The sequence below is a fragment of the Rosa chinensis genome, chromosome 2 (assembly GCF_002994745.2).
Source record: "Rosa chinensis cultivar Old Blush chromosome 2, RchiOBHm-V2, whole genome shotgun sequence".
NCBI classification, from domain to species: domain Eukaryota; kingdom Viridiplantae; phylum Streptophyta; class Magnoliopsida; order Rosales; family Rosaceae; genus Rosa; species Rosa chinensis.
Genome location: NC_037089.1, coordinates 75790866 through 75810501, shown reverse-complemented (window position 1 = coordinate 75810501; position 19636 = coordinate 75790866). Strand labels below are relative to the sequence as shown.

At 36.0% G+C, this 19636-nt stretch overlaps 1 protein-coding gene and 1 long non-coding RNA gene across 2 annotated transcripts; one reads left to right on the top strand and one right to left on the bottom strand.

Annotated features, from left to right (window-relative positions):
• Positions 1-1418: 1418 nt before the first annotated feature.
• Positions 1419-2591, bottom strand: LOC112189657 (vascular-related unknown protein 1). Its single transcript, XM_024329004.2, has 3 exons — positions 2048-2591; positions 1858-1932; positions 1419-1711 (listed from the first exon to the last, which is right to left on the bottom strand). The coding sequence occupies exons 1-3, from the start codon at positions 2357-2359 to the stop codon at positions 1571-1573; spliced, it is 528 nt and encodes a 175-aa protein (XP_024184772.1). The 5' UTR covers positions 2360-2591; the 3' UTR covers positions 1419-1570.
• Positions 2592-6895: 4304 nt separating this feature from the next.
• LOC121051792 lies at positions 6896-11210 on the top strand. Its single transcript, XR_005806940.1, has 6 exons — positions 6896-7403; positions 8293-8446; positions 8568-8682; positions 8776-8856; positions 8985-10535; positions 10897-11210. It is a non-coding gene; the product is annotated as an uncharacterized LOC121051792 (long non-coding RNA).
• Positions 11211-19636: the final 8426 nt, after the last annotated feature.

The window sequence follows — 19636 nt, the reverse complement described above, 5'->3', positions numbered from 1 at the left end:
CACCTGCCTTTAATCCTCGTGCACATGGAGGGGTCTTCCATTGCAGCCGTTTCTGAGTATTTGTTTATATGAATGGACTGCAAGAGGTTGAAGTTGAATTAATATTTAAACCTATCAATCTACTTTTTCCATTCATTTAGATATTGTTATGACTGGCTGTCTTTCTAGCTTTGCTATGTCATATATATTGTTTGCTTTGAGCGTACAAGGAACTTACATCCTTTTGCTAGGATTCTGTTGGGATTCTCGCTCCCTTTGCATATATTATGTCTCAATAATTTATAAGAAACTTCTTATCAATCTCCAAAAAATAATTTGTATTGAGCAGGGGCGGATTCACATAGAGCCCAAATTAGGCACTTGTCTAGACTAGGTTTTTGAGTTTACACTGATTTGATATAGGCAAGGTATGTGAAAATGGCAGAAATTGGGCAAAATCAAGGCAAAACAAGGTGAATTGGGGAAGAAAATGACAGCAATTGGGCAAAAATATGGCAAAACCAGGGCAAAATCTTCATAATTGCCTCCAGAATCTATAGCTTCCCTCTAATTTTCCTCTCTTCCCCTTCTGCCATTGTTTTGCCTTACCTGAAAAAATTTTCTAGCTCCGCCCCTGGTATTGAGAAAAGAAATAATGTAATTATATTCATTAACGTATAAAAAAATATTTTTGATAATGTATGTAATAAATTGTTGTTTGACATGTGAACAGTGTTTCTATAATTTAAGAGTGATTATTTAAAGACATAAAATTGTTAGCGAATAATTAAATTTAGCTCTCCGGTTTTAAATAATGTTCTAAAACTAACCATACATTAGATACACCACCACTTTGTGTTTTTGATCTGTAGAATTAATACTCATCGATCAGGTTTATTTGTAGTAACCATATAGTTACCATACTATTATATCCTCTGGTATAAGAAACATGGAAGTTCATAAATGGTGCATATATGAGGGGTTAATTTTTTATTTTTTTTTAGAAGAAGAAATATATGACCACGAATATAACTAGACGCAAAAGGGCCGGGCAGCCTTGTTTGATGACTGTTACCACGACAATCACTTTCATTTGCTACTTTGACTACTTTAAGCAATTCCTGCTTAATTATAGGGTTGATTAGCTTAGAGGGAAACTTCAAAAGAACAATACCTTTATATCTTTATAGCCATTACTTTGCTTGTTAGGCCACGTACTCACATTACTCTCTTAATTAATAAGACACGTAGTGGCATCATAGATCTTTGTCTAGTCTTTTTCCTCATATAAGCCCAATTAGTCTTACATTATATACTGTTGTAGTTGAGGAATATTGTCTATAATAGGCTTCTAATTTAGTACTACTGCCAATGAAAAAAATACAGCCCTACTTCTTGTGACCAGATACAATGAAGATATGAATATGCAAAAACCAGAATCAGAAACCAAAGAAAACTATTTATATATATATATATATATAGCTTACAAGAAATATACAACATTTATATATATCCACAGAATTTTCCTTTAGTAATTTATAAAGTAACTCATAAGAGTTTGGATACAATCGAGTTCATTGACAAAACTAAATTAAACAAGATAATTCATTAACAGATTTAGAGGAACCAAACACAACCCTTTTTTCTTTAGGTCTGTATTTTGATCATTTTTCCCAGAACAATCACTACTGTTTTCATCTGCCTGCTTCATTTCTGCAAAATGCTCTTTACCCTTCAAAATCAACAGGAATAAATACCAAACAAATTAATCTGCTAACCAACCAATATAAATGATAAACTAAATGACGGAATAGTTTATTTTGCAAGCTAGAAAGAACAATTAATAATGGAAGAATTAAGAATAAGAAAAGAATATACCAAAGAATTAATATTGATACGATGATCATCTATCTTTCTGGGATTCATATGATCAACTGGTCTCAAATCACCAATCTACATATTGATAAACGACCACAACAGTCAATTCCTAGAAACATGTACAAAACTACATATATATCCCAAAGGGAAGAAGTAACATATAAAGAATTAATAACATCGATCATCAGACCTTGGGACTATTAACAGGAGAACTAGCAGTATCCTCCAAATCATAATCCCCAATCTTCTTGGGTTTTTTCTTCAATTTTTTCGGCACACTGTTGTTATGCGAAACTCTCCATGCAGCACCAGAAGAGGCATCAGAAACCAAAGAAGAGCAGAAACTAGTCTGTCCTTGATCAGCTCTAGTATTGTTTGAGAAGTCTTCAAAGTACTTAGTCCAACCACTCTCTTCCTCCTCAGTGCAGGAGTATGTTGCTGCTGTTTCTTTGGAAGGAACAGCTCTGATCATAGACGATGAACCAAAAGTCGACATATCCATGATATCAATCTAACAAAATTAAGCAAAAGAAATTAAAATAAAAAAGAGATAAGCTAGCTAGCCAGATTTGGTTTTGCCTGAGAGAGGAAGAGAGAGGGCGGCCACTTGTTTCTAAAAAGACTGGGGATTTTATAACAGAAAGAGAAGATTAAGGGAATGAAGAAAATGAGGAACCCATAATGTTAGAATCTGATGAGGGTGGGCCAGACAGAGAGGAGGTTGATGACGACGTTAAAACCAGTAGTTGCAGCATAAAACCAACAAAGGGTGAGAACGTGCAGAGAAAAATACAAATTATATGAGGGGAAGGAGTACGTTGACCTTTGTGGTTCTGATCGAATGAGATTTTCACACCAATAGTTCCTTTGTTACGACTTCTGACTTCGCCTTTCAACTAATCCCAGTTAATGACGAGGTAAAACAGTTGACAAAAAAATGATGAGGTAAAACCTGACAGAAAACCTGGACTGCAGGCTAGGCTGCGCACACATTATTTCCTTAATTTAGGGCCGGCCCGAGAAATTAAGCTTCCAAATAGAGACTTTTAAGAAAAGATAATTCAGCCCAAGTAGACTTTGGCACTTTGCATTAGCATATCTTATGCCCAACCATGCCATTCAGCATTCTCTTTTTTTTTTTCTCCATCTATAAACTTGATATTGGGGTACGTACTAAGGTAGACTGATGTTCGGAAGAAAGGAAGTTGTGTTTCGAAGACGTACCCAGCCTATAGTTCTCCCCTCGCGTACTGCATCATTAAGGTTCTCATACCTACTCACAGCTGCTACCCCTCGCGTACTGCATCATTAAGGTTCTCATACCTACTCACAGCTGCTATAAACCTCAATTTGTTGAACAACATATGTCAAAAACTTAAATAAGATCGATCCATTGGTTAGATTAGATTTTTATGTGACAGTTGTTAAACAGCGACAAGCGTGGCCCGTGACCCACCATTGTACCGATACTGTCCCAACTTAACAGTGTTGGGTTTTAATCACAAAAGGCCTCGGTACAATTGGGTGAGATCCACCCACTTATAAGTTATATTTTATTTGTCATTTTTCCAATGTGAGATCTTTCCTCTCCAACACACTCCCTCACGTGCAACCTAACTTTAGGTCTACACGTGAAATTAATTAACATTTTAGGTCTGCACGTGAAATTAATTAACAATCCAATTCCCACATTGGAAATTGGGACACAAGTCACATATTGGATACTTGGCCAATATAACAATCCAAGGTGTGGGTTAGGTCTGCACGTGAAATTAATTAACAATCCAATTCCCACATTGGAAATTGGGACACAAGTCACATGTTGGAGACTTGGCCAACATAACAATCCAAGACCCACACCGAACACTTGGTAACAATCCAATCGGAATTTTCCGATGGCAATGTAAGGAACCCAAGTTCGGGCCCATGACAATTGGAGACGCATTTGGAGAGAGACCCGCTCTGATACCATGTTAAACAGCGACAAGCGTGGCCCGTGGCCCACCATTGTACCGATACTGTCTCAACTTAACCACCTGTTAGGTGTTGAGTTTTAATCACAAAAGGTCTCGGTACAATTGGGTGAGATCCACCCACTTATAAGTTATATTTTATTTGTCACTTTTCCAATGTGGGATTTTTCCTCGCCAACAACGGTGACAATGCAAACAAAACTCGATTAGGACTGGACAAATATTCATGCAACTGGTGTGGTTATATTTGTAAACGAAAGAGAACCACGCATTCTGATGCATATATGTAGGGAGATGACCCAGACTTTTCTGTCTTCCTCTATCATAAGTAGAGAGTAAATACAAATCTCAATAACCCTCGTAAAAAACATGTGCTTTTACAGAGTATCTAAGGTAACTCTACGGGTAAACAAGATAGGATAAGTTTGGTTGGAATTGGAGACTTACGAGTTGGTATGAATGGCCTGCACAACAATAAATATGCATCATCTGGGCTCTTCGCACATATACAATAGACACATTTACATGTGAACGTACTACCATTTTTTGTGGTGAGGAAAGAAAATAAGAAAATACCAGAATAGATGAAAAACCTAATACAACGAGAATTCAGAAGATTAGACATGGACATATGTCTAGTTCGATCCAATAAGAAGATTTCGATCCCAAATTTGACGATGTCTTTGCGAAAGATATGCTCAAACGAAATTTTTTTACAAAATAAAGCTAGATGAGAATTTTTACATCGTCTCATGTTTTTCAAAAGATATGCACATAACGATTGTTTTCTGCATATGTACTTATTCTTACATCTTCCCAAATGAGTATAACAATTGGAGGTTTTTTTTCTCTTCCAAGAGTAGAATGTTCTAACATTAAAATATTGCGGGTTTGGATACCAAGGGCCCAAGGCCGAGTTTAAGAGTAGGACTTGGTCCATCCCAGTTCCGTCGATCAGATCGTAATTATTATTATTATACTATATATTAAAGGAGGGTGCGGGATTCACTGTTCATCATCGGCTTAGTAACAGTACCGGCTCGAGCCGAGCCGATGGTGAAAAGACGATTTTGTCCTCCATTTCCTTTTAATTACAAAAGACCATTCACCCTAGCACGATCTCTTTCCACGCTTCTGTCTCCCAATACCCTAGATCTGCAGATAGAGAACAAATCTAGAGAGATAGAGAAGAACGATCCAGAGAGAGATATCTCGGGTGTGATAGAAGCATACTAGAGAGAGAGAGAGAGAGAGGAAGAAGACCTGCGGTTCGGAAAAAGACTCTATCCGTTCGCACGGCCCACCGCGATTCAAAGAAAGTCCCTCGCCCTCAATCGTCAGCGACTGCTTGACAGTCCCGATTCCAATCCCGGCCTCGACCTCCATAAAGGTCAACACCCACTGTTCGCTAATATTAGGCTTATCCATCGCAATCAACATAGGCCTCATCAAAAAGCCAGCAGATCAAGTGGGCCGAAGGAGGCCCGCCGACCCGGAGGGCCAAAAGCCAGGCTCATAGGCCCGGCCCGTAAAAGCCCGTAAACTATTATATTATATATATATGTATGTATGTTGATGTGCTCATATTTTCTTAATTCTTATATTTCTATGCCTCTTTTTCTTGGTTTATATGTTTAGTTCTCCTTATTTATGGTTCATTTATGTTAGTTTAGTGTCTTTGTAGGTGTGTTTCAAAGAAAGAAGAAAAGAAGCTAAGCTAAGCTAACTAACACAGAAACTGTTGTGCAGAACATCTAACTTCGCTGCATTACTGGGAACTTCTCGGATGGAATTAGGAGTTGTTCGCTATATGCACGGAAAGCCCTATGTGTCTAGTTTCTGTGAAATTTTAAGGTTTGCGATTCAGACTTTTCTAGAAGGAGTTATGGTAATTTAAATGAAGGTAGTTCAGCTTGGACTGGAATCTGCAACATCTTTTACAAGTTCATATCTAGAACCTAAGTTCGCTGAATTACTGGGAACATCTCGGATGGAATTAGGAGCTGTACCCTATATGCACGGAAAGCTCCATGTGTCTAGTTTCTGAGAAATTTTACCGTTTGTAATTCCAACCTTTCTAGAAGGAGTTATGGCAATTTAAGTGGAGGCAGTTCAGCTTGGACGGGAATCTGCAACATCTTTTACAAGTTCATGTCTAGAACCTAACTTCGCTGAATTACTAGGAACTTCTCAGATGGAATTAGGAGCTTTACCCTACATGCACGGAAAGCCCCATGTGTCTAGTTTCTAAATAATTTTACGGTTTGCAATTCCGACTTTTCTACAAGGAGTTATGGAAATTTATGTGAAGAAAGTTCAGCTTGGACGGGAATCTACAACATCTTTTACAATATGCACGGAAAGCCCATCTAGAAGGCCCAACACATATATTTGAAAATTTTCAGTATGCCACACCATCATTATTGAAGATCCAGGACTTTTAGACATGTTTATATATGTGTGTGTGTTTATATATATATATATATATATATATATATATTATACGTGTGTGTGTGTCTTTGTGTGAGTGTGAATTTCACTACTACAGAAAATGAATCACACGACACCTCTCATACGACGCTACACTGTTTTCCGTGGTGTGAATCATTTCTCATTTTTGAGACGACGGTTGTAAAATTTCCGTCTTCTTATATGAATTCAACCAACGGGTGTTTTTCATGCTAAACTTACGAATTATTTCAGAAGACGTTTATAAGTGAAAGCGTGGTGTGAGTTTAAAATGGAAATAGGGTGCCAAATTTTCCACCATTGGCAGCACTTAAATTTCCACAGCACGTAGTGGTTATACGACGGTTTGTTTAAAACTGTGGTATGAATCCATAAGTTTGCAAGTGAAACATGTCCACCAACATTCTCTCCAAATATTTCCCCCCATTCGCTCCCTCCAAACCCATTTCCCTCCACCCAGAAAACAACAAGAGGCAAACTGAAAATTTAAAATTAGGCATTCAGACAACGTAAATATGAAAAACCATCGTCTGAGGGGGCTTGTCCATAAATCAAATGAGGGAGCTCGATGCTGTCCAAATGAGCCCAATATAATTAAAGCGGCAACAAAAAAAAACACTTAGACAAAAAATGACCCTAGGAGAGAGAGGCAACCAACGCATATACCCCATTTGCAAAACTCATTAGCCCGGCCGCTGCTATGTCGACTCTCTCTGCTAGAAACCCTTTCTCGACAAACCCAACCGGACCATCACTCTTTGACCAAACTTGACGATCGCTTCCCTTCCCATCCCATCACTTTTAGTTTTCTTCCATTCCCATCTCTTCCCAATTCAATCCCAAAACAAACTCGGGCGTCACGTTACGAGGGTCATGAAGAAGAGTGGGCTGGCGGTGGAGGCGGCTAAGTTATGCGAAGGGGGTGGTGAGAGAGCGAGTTGGGGTATCAAAGAGTGACGGCGGGAGAGGAGGATGAGATTGGGGTTGGGTTAGGGTTTAGGTGCAGAGGCGTCGGCGGAGAGAGAGACGGAGCTTGGGGATGGGATTGGGAGTGGGATCGAGCTTGAGGAAGGGACATGGAGCGAAGAAGCATTTGAATTTAGGGTGGGGGTCTCAATTATCTCCTTCATCTCTCTCAAATTTCGATTTCCCCTAATCTGTTCGATTTCAAAATCTGATCTTTAGGGCTTGGTGTTCTTGAATTTTTTCTTGAATTTGCCTTTTGAATTGTGTATCCTTCTTGTTGATGCTTGTGACCATTGTGTATCCTTTATTAGGGTTTCGGTTTCAATCTCTGCAATTCGTTTTTCGTTTTGATTATCTGTTTGTTTGGTCTCCTTAATAGGATTTTTGATAGAGTAATTGTTGCAGTGTACCATACTTGTACATATCCGTTTATATGTGGATCATGGTGAATGGTGTGTAACTGAATTGGAACTATAGACTAGAAAGTAAGGCCGCAATGTTCTTCTACCAGTTGTTTTCTTGAAGATTTGATTGCTAATCAGTTTCAAATTAAGGTGGTGTTTCTGGCGAATTGATGGTATCATAATCACGAAGCTGAATATGTGAGAGACTTAGGATTTTAATACTGTTTTCAGAAATGATAATGCTATTTAATGATTCGTCTTATTTTGGGATGTGTATTCTGGGGTTTTATTGGCTAGGATAATCTATATAGTATATAGTATATACTATTGTGATATAACTTCAATTTGGTAGAGTGTGAAGTGATGCATATTAATAATCAGTAAAAAGAAAAAGTAGAGGTCCCTTGTAATTCGACTGTTACTAGCGCTGTTCTCTCTTTAGATGTTAATCATGACTGTGACTAGCCTCTACAATCATAACAATACATGTTAGCCTACAATCAGAACAATTCAAGTTTGTGTGATTTGACTAGAATCTAGTTGTTAGATGCCAAGTGTTGCTTGCACTCATAGTCTCATAGACCTTTGTTATTAATGTTTAACTGGAATAATCCTCGTTGCAGGTTTTGTTTGGAATACTTTTGCTTGTGCATGTACCAAATTTGTTTACTTATCCTGGTTATACTCCAATCCATACGGAATCAATTGATGATGCCTACCAAACACTTCCTGGTGGAGAGCAAATCTGTCCTAAGAGGAATGCCAACTTATTTTCCAGTGAGACTTTATGCCTGAAATTTATAATCTTTGATGATGTTTGTTGCAATGCTGATATTGTTATTGTTGCTGCTATGGCTGACTTGTCAACTGATCTCTGGATTTTCTCTGTTTTTACCAGGAATATTATTTTCATGGGTGAGTCCCTTTATGAAGCTTGGCTATCAAAGACCTCTTACGAAGAAGGATATATGGAAATTGGATACCTGGGATCAGGCTGAAACGCTGAGCAATAAGTGTGTGCTTGTTCCTTTTAGGCATTGGTTTCCCTCTTTAACTAATAGACTGCAGCTTGCATCATAACTTTATTTTTTTTACTGAACTTCTAGGTTCCAAAAATGTTGGGCTGATGAAAACCGAAAGCCTAAACCATGGCTCTTGATAGCCTTAAACTGTAGCCTTGGAGGAAGGTAATTTATTGAGACGCACTGCTGATATATTAATCCTCCACTTAATTTGTACTTTTGTTTCGTGTGCCAAGCTATGTACATAGATCTAGCTCATTCATATATATATAATTTTTTTTTTCTTTGTATAGGTTCTGCTGGGGAGGCTTTTGGAAGGTGATTATCTTCTTCTTCTTTTCTTCCTTTCTGCTTTTCACACATCTCATTCAGATGTCACTATTGTTCTTTTTCCTTTTTTCTTTTCATGTAAGTATAATAGATAGCACAATCTCGACACGCATAATACATGAATTGTTAGTCCAACGGGCTCATTACAGCATACATGGTTCTCCTCTTTACTAGTCATTGTGGAAATTTGCACTCTGACCTTAAAGTAATCAAAAGTCAAGACAAAACCTCTCTTTTGCTTGTTTCTAATTATTGTAAGCAGCATATGCTCTATAGTATTTCTCCTCTTTACTACTTTGTATGTGAGGAGCATTCAGGAAGCCATTTTCAACCTTCCCTTCTCAAAGCTGCTAGTTGTGCACAATTGTGCAATGCAGTTTATTGCCTATTGATTAGTTTTTTTTTTTCCTGAAACTTGCAGGTTGATGCTACAAATCGTGGAGGAATTGCTAGATTCATAAACCATTCTTGTGAGAGAGAAAGCCAAGAGCTGTAGGTTGTTGTGAGGGTTTTTTTTTTTTTTTTTTAATGATAGTATTGCATATTCTGGGAATGTTATCGTTCTTCACAGATTGACCTAGTCGAATCCAGTCTTCACCACTACCGCGTCTACTCCATTTCCGACGACATCAGGTACTCTTTCTCTCTCACTCTCTGATTTTGAATCTAGGCCGCTCAATCAAACCGATTCGTTGCTAATATGATTAAGTAAAATTGGGGATCAAATTGAAGCCATAGAGCAGGAGGTACAGGCTGTAGATTCAGTTCTTTGTCTTGTTGTTTTCTTTTTTTTCACCATTGTCTTTTGAAAGTTGAATAAAAGATATGCCAGTAGCAGCGAATTTAAATTTGCTTAGTAAATTTCATTTAGATTACATTTGTTAGATGAATATAATTAGAGTCCAGGGATTCTGTTCTGTTGATTATCATATTTGATTCTTGGAACTTGTAGAAGAGCAGAGGTTAATGTTGGAGAACACAATTAAGCATTGTGGGAATAAGATTGCGTATATATGACATGAAATAGAGAAATTTGAGATGAACCATGTATAGTACATTATTACCTGCATAAACACAATTAGAGAAATCAGATTCTTGAAGCTTTCATAACTAGCAATCTAGTTTGATTGCTTTTAATTTATGTTTCCAGTTTATATAGTTCAATATAGAGCTTCTTATACTGATGGAATAATTGATATACCTGCATCTTATTCTTTCACTTTCCTTGGATCCTTGCTCATTTTGTGAGCTTAGGGCCAGTGTACGGTTTTAAGTGGAGGATCAATTATATAATTCGAAAAAGATCTTGTTTTCATGTCAAGCTGTTTATAGAATTCTTTCATGTTACTAAGCAGAATAAGATTTGATACATTTTTGAGTTCTAATAGTTCCCTCTGATTTCCTTGTAGCTTTTCTAATGCCAATTTGAACAAAGCCATTGTTTTAGTCTGCTAATATTTCTATTCCTTCACATTGTTTGAGAGAAGGGGGAACTTTTCCTCTAATTTCATCAGGTGGAAAACTAATGTGACAAGAACTATAGAGTCAGATTATGATGAAAAGTCGCTGTGTTTGTGTTTTGGACTTTTGGTTACTTTGTTTGTGACAAAAATGTAAATGTGGACCATTTTGAAAAAGTATTAGAATCGGAAGTACAGTTTTAGCCCAAGTAGAATACGACCAATATTGAGAAAGAGTAATTAAAATTTATGTAAGATTTCATAAATTCTTAGTTCTGGCATATGTACTTGATCTTCAAGCATGGATATTGATCACTTAGGCAATCAAGAATTTTAAATTCACAGTTTAAAGTTCTGCAATTTTTTGCTGTTTGATTCTTCTTTATGTAACGTTGCCTTTACTATGTGTCTACAGCGTACAGAGACTGATATAGAGTTTTAGCTCTAAATGGCTCAAGATACAAATGACGCTAAGTTGCCTAGGCCACTAACTTTATGCCTATTTTGCTGTCTTTACAATGGATAACTATAATGATGCTACTCGTATCATTGACGGCAACTTCGATGGTAAGCAATCTCACTCTCACTTGGATCAACTATTAATTTCTCCAGTTCTCAATATCTTACTTTTTATTTTATTAAATTTTTCTCCCTATGTTCTGAATCGATCTTCAGTACCGCTAACTGTTTATATTTTTCTTAAAACTGAAAGTGTAATTCTATTGTCTTCCTCCATCATATGTTTTCCTTTAGTCTTCAATTAGTCCAATGAATGATTATAGATCAGAGCACTCACTGCAATGGTTGTAATGCTTTGAAACAGATCCACACCTGACAGATTATGAGACATTGCTTGAAAACATACATGGCTTAAACATACCATGCTTTTATATACTCAAGAATCACAACTATAACTTAGCTGTCAACGTAATTCACTTAATGAGTTACTTGAAACTTGGAATTATGAACTTGTCCTCGAGTGGATTGCCAGGAGAGATAACTTCATGTATATCCAATCTTGACATGTTACATCTCTGTAGGTATTCCAAGCTTGACAACTTAGCAATAGCTGACTTTATGTGCGCATATATCTGCAGTAATTTTATAAATTAATGTATGTATGTGGCTGGATTCAGGGATTTATCTAACAATATCTTAACTGGGTCTATCTAGCAATAGCTTAATTGGGTCAGTACTTGAGTTTCTGACTAAATTGCAAACCTAAATCAGTTTTAACGAGCAACATGCTGATATCCAATATTTTTTGAATCTCTTAAGTCAAACTTATCACAACTTAGGATACAACTTGCATGTATTTCCATCCGAGTTGTTTTCTGATATTTTCATAGAGTTCCAGAGACTAATTATGATCTGTATGTGATAACTCATTATTGATGGGTTCATAGTACATCATGGACAAGCTGAAGCTACTTTTATTGACTACGAGGGGTCTGTCTTTGGTTGTTTAGAATGTCCATATTCATGTGTTTTCGAATGTGACTACTGATTTGTCATCTGACGGTTAATTAATATCTGTTTGCAGCATGATGCACATTGAGTCGTGTATCTGGAGCAATGCAACTTCCTCGAATCCTTTCAGCGAGGAAGCCCGACCTACTACTATTTTTTAGGCCATGGAGACTTCGAATTTTATGAAGTGAAGCCTAATTTTGAAGACGAAAGCTAATGAGAGCAGGACATTAGTGAATTAGAAATTGACTTTGATTTGTTTCTCCTCTTTACTAGTAGTGTTGTGTGATGTTTAGGATACTTGGAAATGTTCTTATTTGATGGCTTTATGCATATAAATGATGAATTTTCAGTTAATTGTGTTACATTGATCTCTAGAGTGCTTATGTTTTGACAAAATCATCACCGTCTATTGGGTCAAAGTGCAACAAAATTTCACCCAATTAAATGCTAAAATCAAACAATTTTCTATGATTCACACGACGGTTTGTACTGATATCATTGTTGGATACGCATGAAGACAACAATTATTAGGAAAAATCATTGTCTCAAATGTCATTGTACAACGGTTAAAGTTATATGTGTCGTGTGAAGCACACATGCACTGTCGTGTGTATACAATTTGCACAACGTTTTGAATATAAAAACTGACTTCTGAACAACAAAGAGACAAGGCTGGAATCCTAAAAACCGTGGTATGAATAGAAGTCACACCACGGCAAATTTCTAAAAACCGTGGAATGAATAGAAGTCACACCACGGAAAATATCTAAAACCGTGGTATGAATAGAAGTCACACCACGACATATTTCTGTCGACAGCCTGTCAACAGCATGTCGGTAGATCTGCCGATCCATCAGATGACGGAGTCAGCTACAAACCGTCGACCCAATGATCGGTATACGACGGTTAAAAACCGTCGTCTGACAGCGTTTCATCAGACGACGCCTCGATAGACCACGGAAATGCAAAACGTGAGACGACAGTTTTAAACCGTCGTGTGAAGCCTTTTGTGTAGTAGTGTTTGTTGTAATTTGGTTTATGGTGAAATTGGAAGTTCTCATACTTCTATATAGAATATGTGCATATATATTCTAGTATTCTACATGTCATGACTACGGTTGGCCGATTCAATTGGATTCGAAAATATGGTGAAATTAGCTAAATTTTTTACCACACTCATAATTTATTATAATAATCTCATCCAACAGTAGGTTTTTCCATTTATTTGAATTGATAGAGGTTGCCCTTTGAAGTGTAGGATATATAAATATAAGTTTATAAGAGTAACTAAGTTTGACCTAGTTGATCGAATTCGAAACGAGAACGAAATTGGCTGAATTTTCTACAACTACCATAAAACATTACAATCTCTCCATCGAGCGGTTGCTTTCTCCAAATTCATTTTCCACTTCATGGTTGCTTTAGAATGAACCTCAACAATTTAAATGCAATGTATAAGTCATACAACTTTAGAAAGAAAATTGGTATAGGGCAATGTGTTTGTAATTAAATTTTTTTTTATATATCTTATGTCCACGCACATCCATCGATGGAATATTTACAAACGTGATGTGAAAAAAATAAGCACGTTTCGCGGTCGTCATGCCATCAGTCAACTAAGAAGACATACAAGTGACGACGGTTGACCAATTCAATCAGATTCGAAAATATGGTGAAATTAGCTAAATTTTTTACCACACTCATAATTTATTGTAATAATGTCATCCAACGGTCCATTTTTCCATTTTCTTTGAATTGATAGGGGTTGCTCTTTGGAGTGTATGATATATATATATATATATATATATATATATATATATATATGTTTATAAGAGTAACTAAATTTGACCTAGTTGATCGAATTCGAAACGAGAATCAAATTAGCTGAATTTTTTACAATAACCATAAAACATTACAATCTCTCAATTGAGCGGTTGATTTCTCTAAATTCATTTTCGATGGTTGCTTTAAAATGAATTTCAACAATTAAAATGAACTTCAACAATTTAAATGCAATATACAAGTCATACAACTTTAGGAGACAAATTAATATAGACCAACATCTTTGTAATTAAAATTGAAATTTTTATCTTATGTCCACGCACATCCATCGATGAAATATTTACAGACGTGATGTGAAAAAATAAGCACGTTTCGCGGTCGTTATGTCATCGGTCAACCAAGAAAACATACAAGTGACGACAGTTAACCAGTTCGATTGGATTCGAAAATATGGTGAAATTGGCTAAATTTTTTACCACACTAATAATTTATTGTAATAATCTCATCCAACGGTCCATTTTTCCATTTTCTTTGAATTGATAGGCGTTGCTCTTTGGAGTGTATGATATATAGATATAGGTTTATAAAAGTAACTAAATTTGATCTAATTGATCGAATTCGAAACGAGAATCAAATTAGCTGAATTTTTTACAATCACCATAAAACATTACAATCTCTCAATCGAGCGGTTGATTTCTCTAAATTCATTTTCCACTTCATGGTTGCTTTAGAATGAACCTCAACAATTTAAATGCAATATACAAGTCATACGACTTTAGAAAACAAATTGATATAGGCCAACATCTTTGCAATTAAAATTGAAATTTTTATCTTATGTCCACGCACATCCATCGATGGAATATTTACAGACATGATGTGAAAAAATAAGCACGTTTCGCGGTCGTCATGTCATCGGTCAACCAAGAAACATACAAGTGACGACGGTTGACCAATTCGATCGGATTCGAAAATATAGTGAAATTGGCTAAATTTTTTATCACACTCATAATTTATTATAATAATCTCATCTAACGGTCGGTTTTTCCATTTTATTTAAGTTGATAGAGGTTTCTCTTTGGAGTGTATGATATATAAATATAAGTTTATAAAAAATATTATCTTTAAAGATTTATTTGTAAATAAAGCCCGCAAGGCCCGCCCCAAAAAAACCCGCAAGGCTTAGCCCTGCCAGGCCTAAAAAGGCCTGCGAGGCCTGCATTAAATGGATGAGCTTGGATCCTTCAATTTACAATAAAGTTCGCTTTCCAATGTTAAAAATGATATCAATTTTGTTTTTGTTTCAAGGCTTGGATCCTTAAATATGTTCGCATCAATTTTGTTTTTGTTTCAAGGTATGTTTTTTTTTTTTTTTTTTTTAAAGGGTTTGGAACCAAATGAAGCTGGGAGGCTCATCCCCACGCCTATATTATTATTTATTTCATAACGTCGCATAGGGGGGACATAACACCTGTACCCCTAGCGCTCCTAATAATATTACAATAATCCTGATAAAGGACATCCTGTAAAAAAACAGGTGCCTCCTCTAAAGATAGCATCTACTTGGTACTCTTAATTTCAATAATTCAATTATCTTCCAGTAAAATTAATTGTCTTCCAATGTTTTTTTTATATTTTTTTTTCCTTCAGATTGATGTAAACTTTAGGCACTTAGTTTCTATGGATGTATAGTTTAGTTCATAGATTGTTTTGAGTTCTTCAAATTTATACTTTCTCAATTTTACAAGCAAAGTTTTAGATTATAAACGTTGACCATTATGAAAACTTGGTGACGGTTTAGTTTAGTAGAATCAATAAGAATACAGGGGCAACATCATAGATGGTTTTCATCCTTGCACAGAAAGTTCATGACAATTTGAAGACCATGTTTTTTCTTTCTATGTTTTTTTGTGTTGTGGATTGGTTTAGTTTTCTGCATTTTCTGATTTTCTGCATTCTGGTGGTAAATGGTTATTGCAATTGCATTCGTATATAATTGAATAGTTGCTGCACGAGTTGGGTGGTATTAGACCTCTAGAGTTAGCTCTTTGCTTTATTTCAGCAACCTTGATTGAAACTGTAGGTTTAGGCTGGTCTTTATTTTGGCAAGGGTTTATATGTAACTAAATGAATCACTTTCTTCACATGCTAGGCATAGAGTTGAAATATTTAAATTTTGGTGATTCTGTGGCAGGTAGAAACTGAACTTGAACAACAATGGGCAGATGATAAGGTGGAAGAAAGGAAAACGACTTGTTTCCCCTCGCCAAGGATGCAAGCTAATGTGAAGTAGCTGGTTTGGCCAAGCCCTTTTCACACAAACACGTATACTCTTATCGCTTTGAACCCATTTTGGAAATCCAAAAGCCAAGTGTAACCATTTTTAGCTAAAGGTAGTTTAGTTATCCTAATTGCAAAATTATAAATACACATCTGGTCAGGAAACCAGATTTTAGAATGTATAAAAGAACCCTTTAGCTTAGAATGCATCAATATTTGTAATCGCTGTCTTATAATGCATTAGTAATATACCCGCAGCATCGCGCGGGCATAATTGCTAGTTTGCATTAAAGTTGAGGTGTTGGTAATCGTAATTTCAGGGTTATCATATATCCTTCCCCTGTCTTACATTTCTCCTACAATAGTACAATGTTAGAAACGAAGAGTAAATGGCGAGATAAATCCATAAGATATCTAAGCAATTTCAATTAAAAAAAAGTATCTCATATATAACGCAAAACCATTTTAAATGGTCATATATATAGGATTAAATATTGTTTAGTCTTTGAGCTTTTGACCATAAAACACTTCAGTCCCTGATCTTTTAATTTCACACGTTTAGTTCATATACTTCAAAATTTCAGACCAATAACTCTTTGCCGTCTAAAAGTCGCGGCGAAATGTCTATTATGCCCTCAATTCTTTTTTTTAAAATAAATTTATTCATTTCTCTTTTTTTTTTTATTCTTTTTTTTTTCAAACAGAAAGAAAGAAAGGGGAAAAAAATTCATTTTCTAAAAAAAAAAGAAAATTAATTTTAAAAAAAAAGAACTAAGGGCATAATAGACATTTCGCCTCAACTTTTAAACGGTAAGGACCTATTGGTCTGAAATTTTGAAGTACAGGGATTAAATGTGTGAAATTAGAAGGTCAGGGACTGAAGTGTTTTATGGTTAAAAGCTCAAGGACTAAACAGTGTTTAGTCAATATATATATATATATATATATATGTATATATATTACACTTTTCAACTTCTATAAGGGTGGTGCTATTACCCTAACTACCTTTCTTGTAATTATGTTTCTCTTTCTTTTTTCCTTTTTATATTTGGCAAGTCAAGCATGAATTAAACATCATTATACAATAAAGCAATTTTTCTCGTGAATGTCATTGCTGATTAGAAAAAAAAAAACTAATGGGCAGGACAAAGTGCAATATGTCAAAAGTTCTACAATTAGTGTGGCAAAGTTTAGGGTTAAGATGAAAAATCACTATGTAACTGAGTTTGGGGATTTAGGTATGTTATGACTGCTATACAAAACTGAACAAAGGTGTAAGCATATCAACTAATTAAACTAAAGGAAATTCAAAACCTCTCACCTCTGATTAAGCAACGTTGATTCAAGATAACATTCCTAGTGTTTTAGTCACTGTTTCACTAGTGGAATAAAACATTTTGTAGAGTGATGATTGATAGAAGCATAAAATGCTACAAATATAATATGCAATCCTTTACATTTTTCTTAGCTATTTTCTTTAAAAAGTCAGTTTTAACTTTGTTTTCTTTTTAGGTAGTTCGTGGAGTGATTCAAGATAAATAAGAGCTGAAATGGAGCAACGAACCATGGATCATGAAGTACTGATGCAAAGGACCAAGTTTGATCAACCTTTTGGCCAAAAATTACAAGGGAAGTCCACGGAATTCATTGTACAAAACAGTTGCTGCAAAGCAGAAACTGCAGTTTCAGAATCAGCTTTCTGGGAACTGTGTTGAGGAGCAATTCTTGCACTCTTCCAGATGCACCTTTGAAGAAAGGGCCAGCGATCCTTGAAGACATGATGTTATACTTCAACTACAGCTAAAGAACTGGTCATAAGCGTCAATGAGACAGCAGGAAATCAAAGTCAAAGTAGGCTTCCCGATAAGGCAGAAACTGTCAGCTTTTCACGAAGCTTTTTTGGAGATCTTTTCCGGCGATTTTCTTGGAGTTTTTCCAGAAGGTTATTGATAAATATAGAATATGGGATGTCATAGAACATGTGGGGGTCAAGAACCATCTAGAAAAATGGCGAGACGAAGTCGTTCCTTGTCCAACAAGGAAGCTTCAGAGTCAGAAATTGAATCCAAGTCAAAATAGGACAGTTTGGCAGAAATCTTCTTTGGACGGATTTTGCGTGCATTTTTGGAAGGTTATTGCTGCTGAAAATATGAAGGAGAGTCCTAGAATGATTCCTCAAGATTTAATTGTGCACCAATTAGAGTAATCTTCAAGCAACTAGGGGAGGTTTTCGAAGCAGAATTGGAAAAGGAAACTTGGGCTGTGTATTCTACATATATAAAGGCTCTGAACACGTTGAAAATGAGGATCCAACAGCGCCATCTTCTGCTCCCAAACCCTAGTACACAAAGTCTTGAAATTCCCAAGTCTTCAAGAGCACTAGTACCCTAGTGCATGCAAACCATCCTCCATCTTCCATCAAGCTTAGCCGTGCCCTATCTTGAAGGAGTGCTTGCAGCCTTGCATCCAAGGCTGCCTAAAAGTGAATTCGTGGCTCTCATACTCTCCCTTTTACGGTTTTTATCATCTTGTAATCTAATACTTATGTTATTCTTTGTTGAATTTCAGACGATGTGTGGCTAGTTAATTTTTGTTAGGGGCAAGGTTTGAAGCCCCAATTATGTAGAACATATGTTTGTTTAAATTTAGTTTCTTGATCTTTGGTGTGAATTGGTTGTTTATTTCTGCTTGATTGAAAACTTTTATGTGTTTATGTTCTTTGGGTCGACACTTAGGATATCTGCATGTAATTGGAGCTAGGATTTAGAAAATAATTCACCTAATCGTCTTGTTTTCTAATCCACAAGTATGCAAGGCTTTGGACAAAAGCTGATGTTTAAACAACTAGAAGAGCTTGCTAGGTAGGCGTTCCACACTAGACTGCAACTCTATAATCAATCGTTTCCATGAGATCTTAATGCTTCAAATGTGTTGACACTATATGTGTTGTTGATAGGATAGTGTTCTATACCTTGATTGCATGTTTGATAGGCTTAGCTATTGTGCATTCACGTAGACTAAGTATTTAGGGAAACATTAATAAGGGACATGATCTGCTCCGACTTGTTTCTTGGTTGGTTTCTGTACACACCTTAGTAATTGAATCTAGGTTAACTTAACATTGTTTGAAAGTAATTGGCGGTGGATTTCCAAGTCTCTAACATGTTCTCCATCTTATTTTCTCAAAACCTAAAATAAAAATCGTTTTTCTTTTAAATTATCTTTTATTTTCGTTAAAAACCAAAAACCCCAAAATATTGTTCTTGTTTAGGATTGCAGAGCCCCTTTCTATCCCCTTATGTTTCCTGCCATCTTTTTCTCTTAGGATTGCAGACCACCTTTCTATCCCCTTCTGTTTCCAGCCATATTTTTCTCTCTTTTCTAGTATTTGACTTTTCTGTTTTGTTTAGTTTTGTTATTTGTTTTGTACGTGCTTTAGTTAGTTTAGTTTTGTTTTCTTTTGTGTGAATTATAAAGTTACCCTCAATCCCCGGCTAGAACGATCCCTACCTATTCTATACTGACAATTGACATTCTTGCAGGGTTAAGTTGAGCGCCTATTTTGGGCGTATCAATGATATGGCTAATTTTTTTCAACCTTTTAATCTATGTCCAATGTAGCA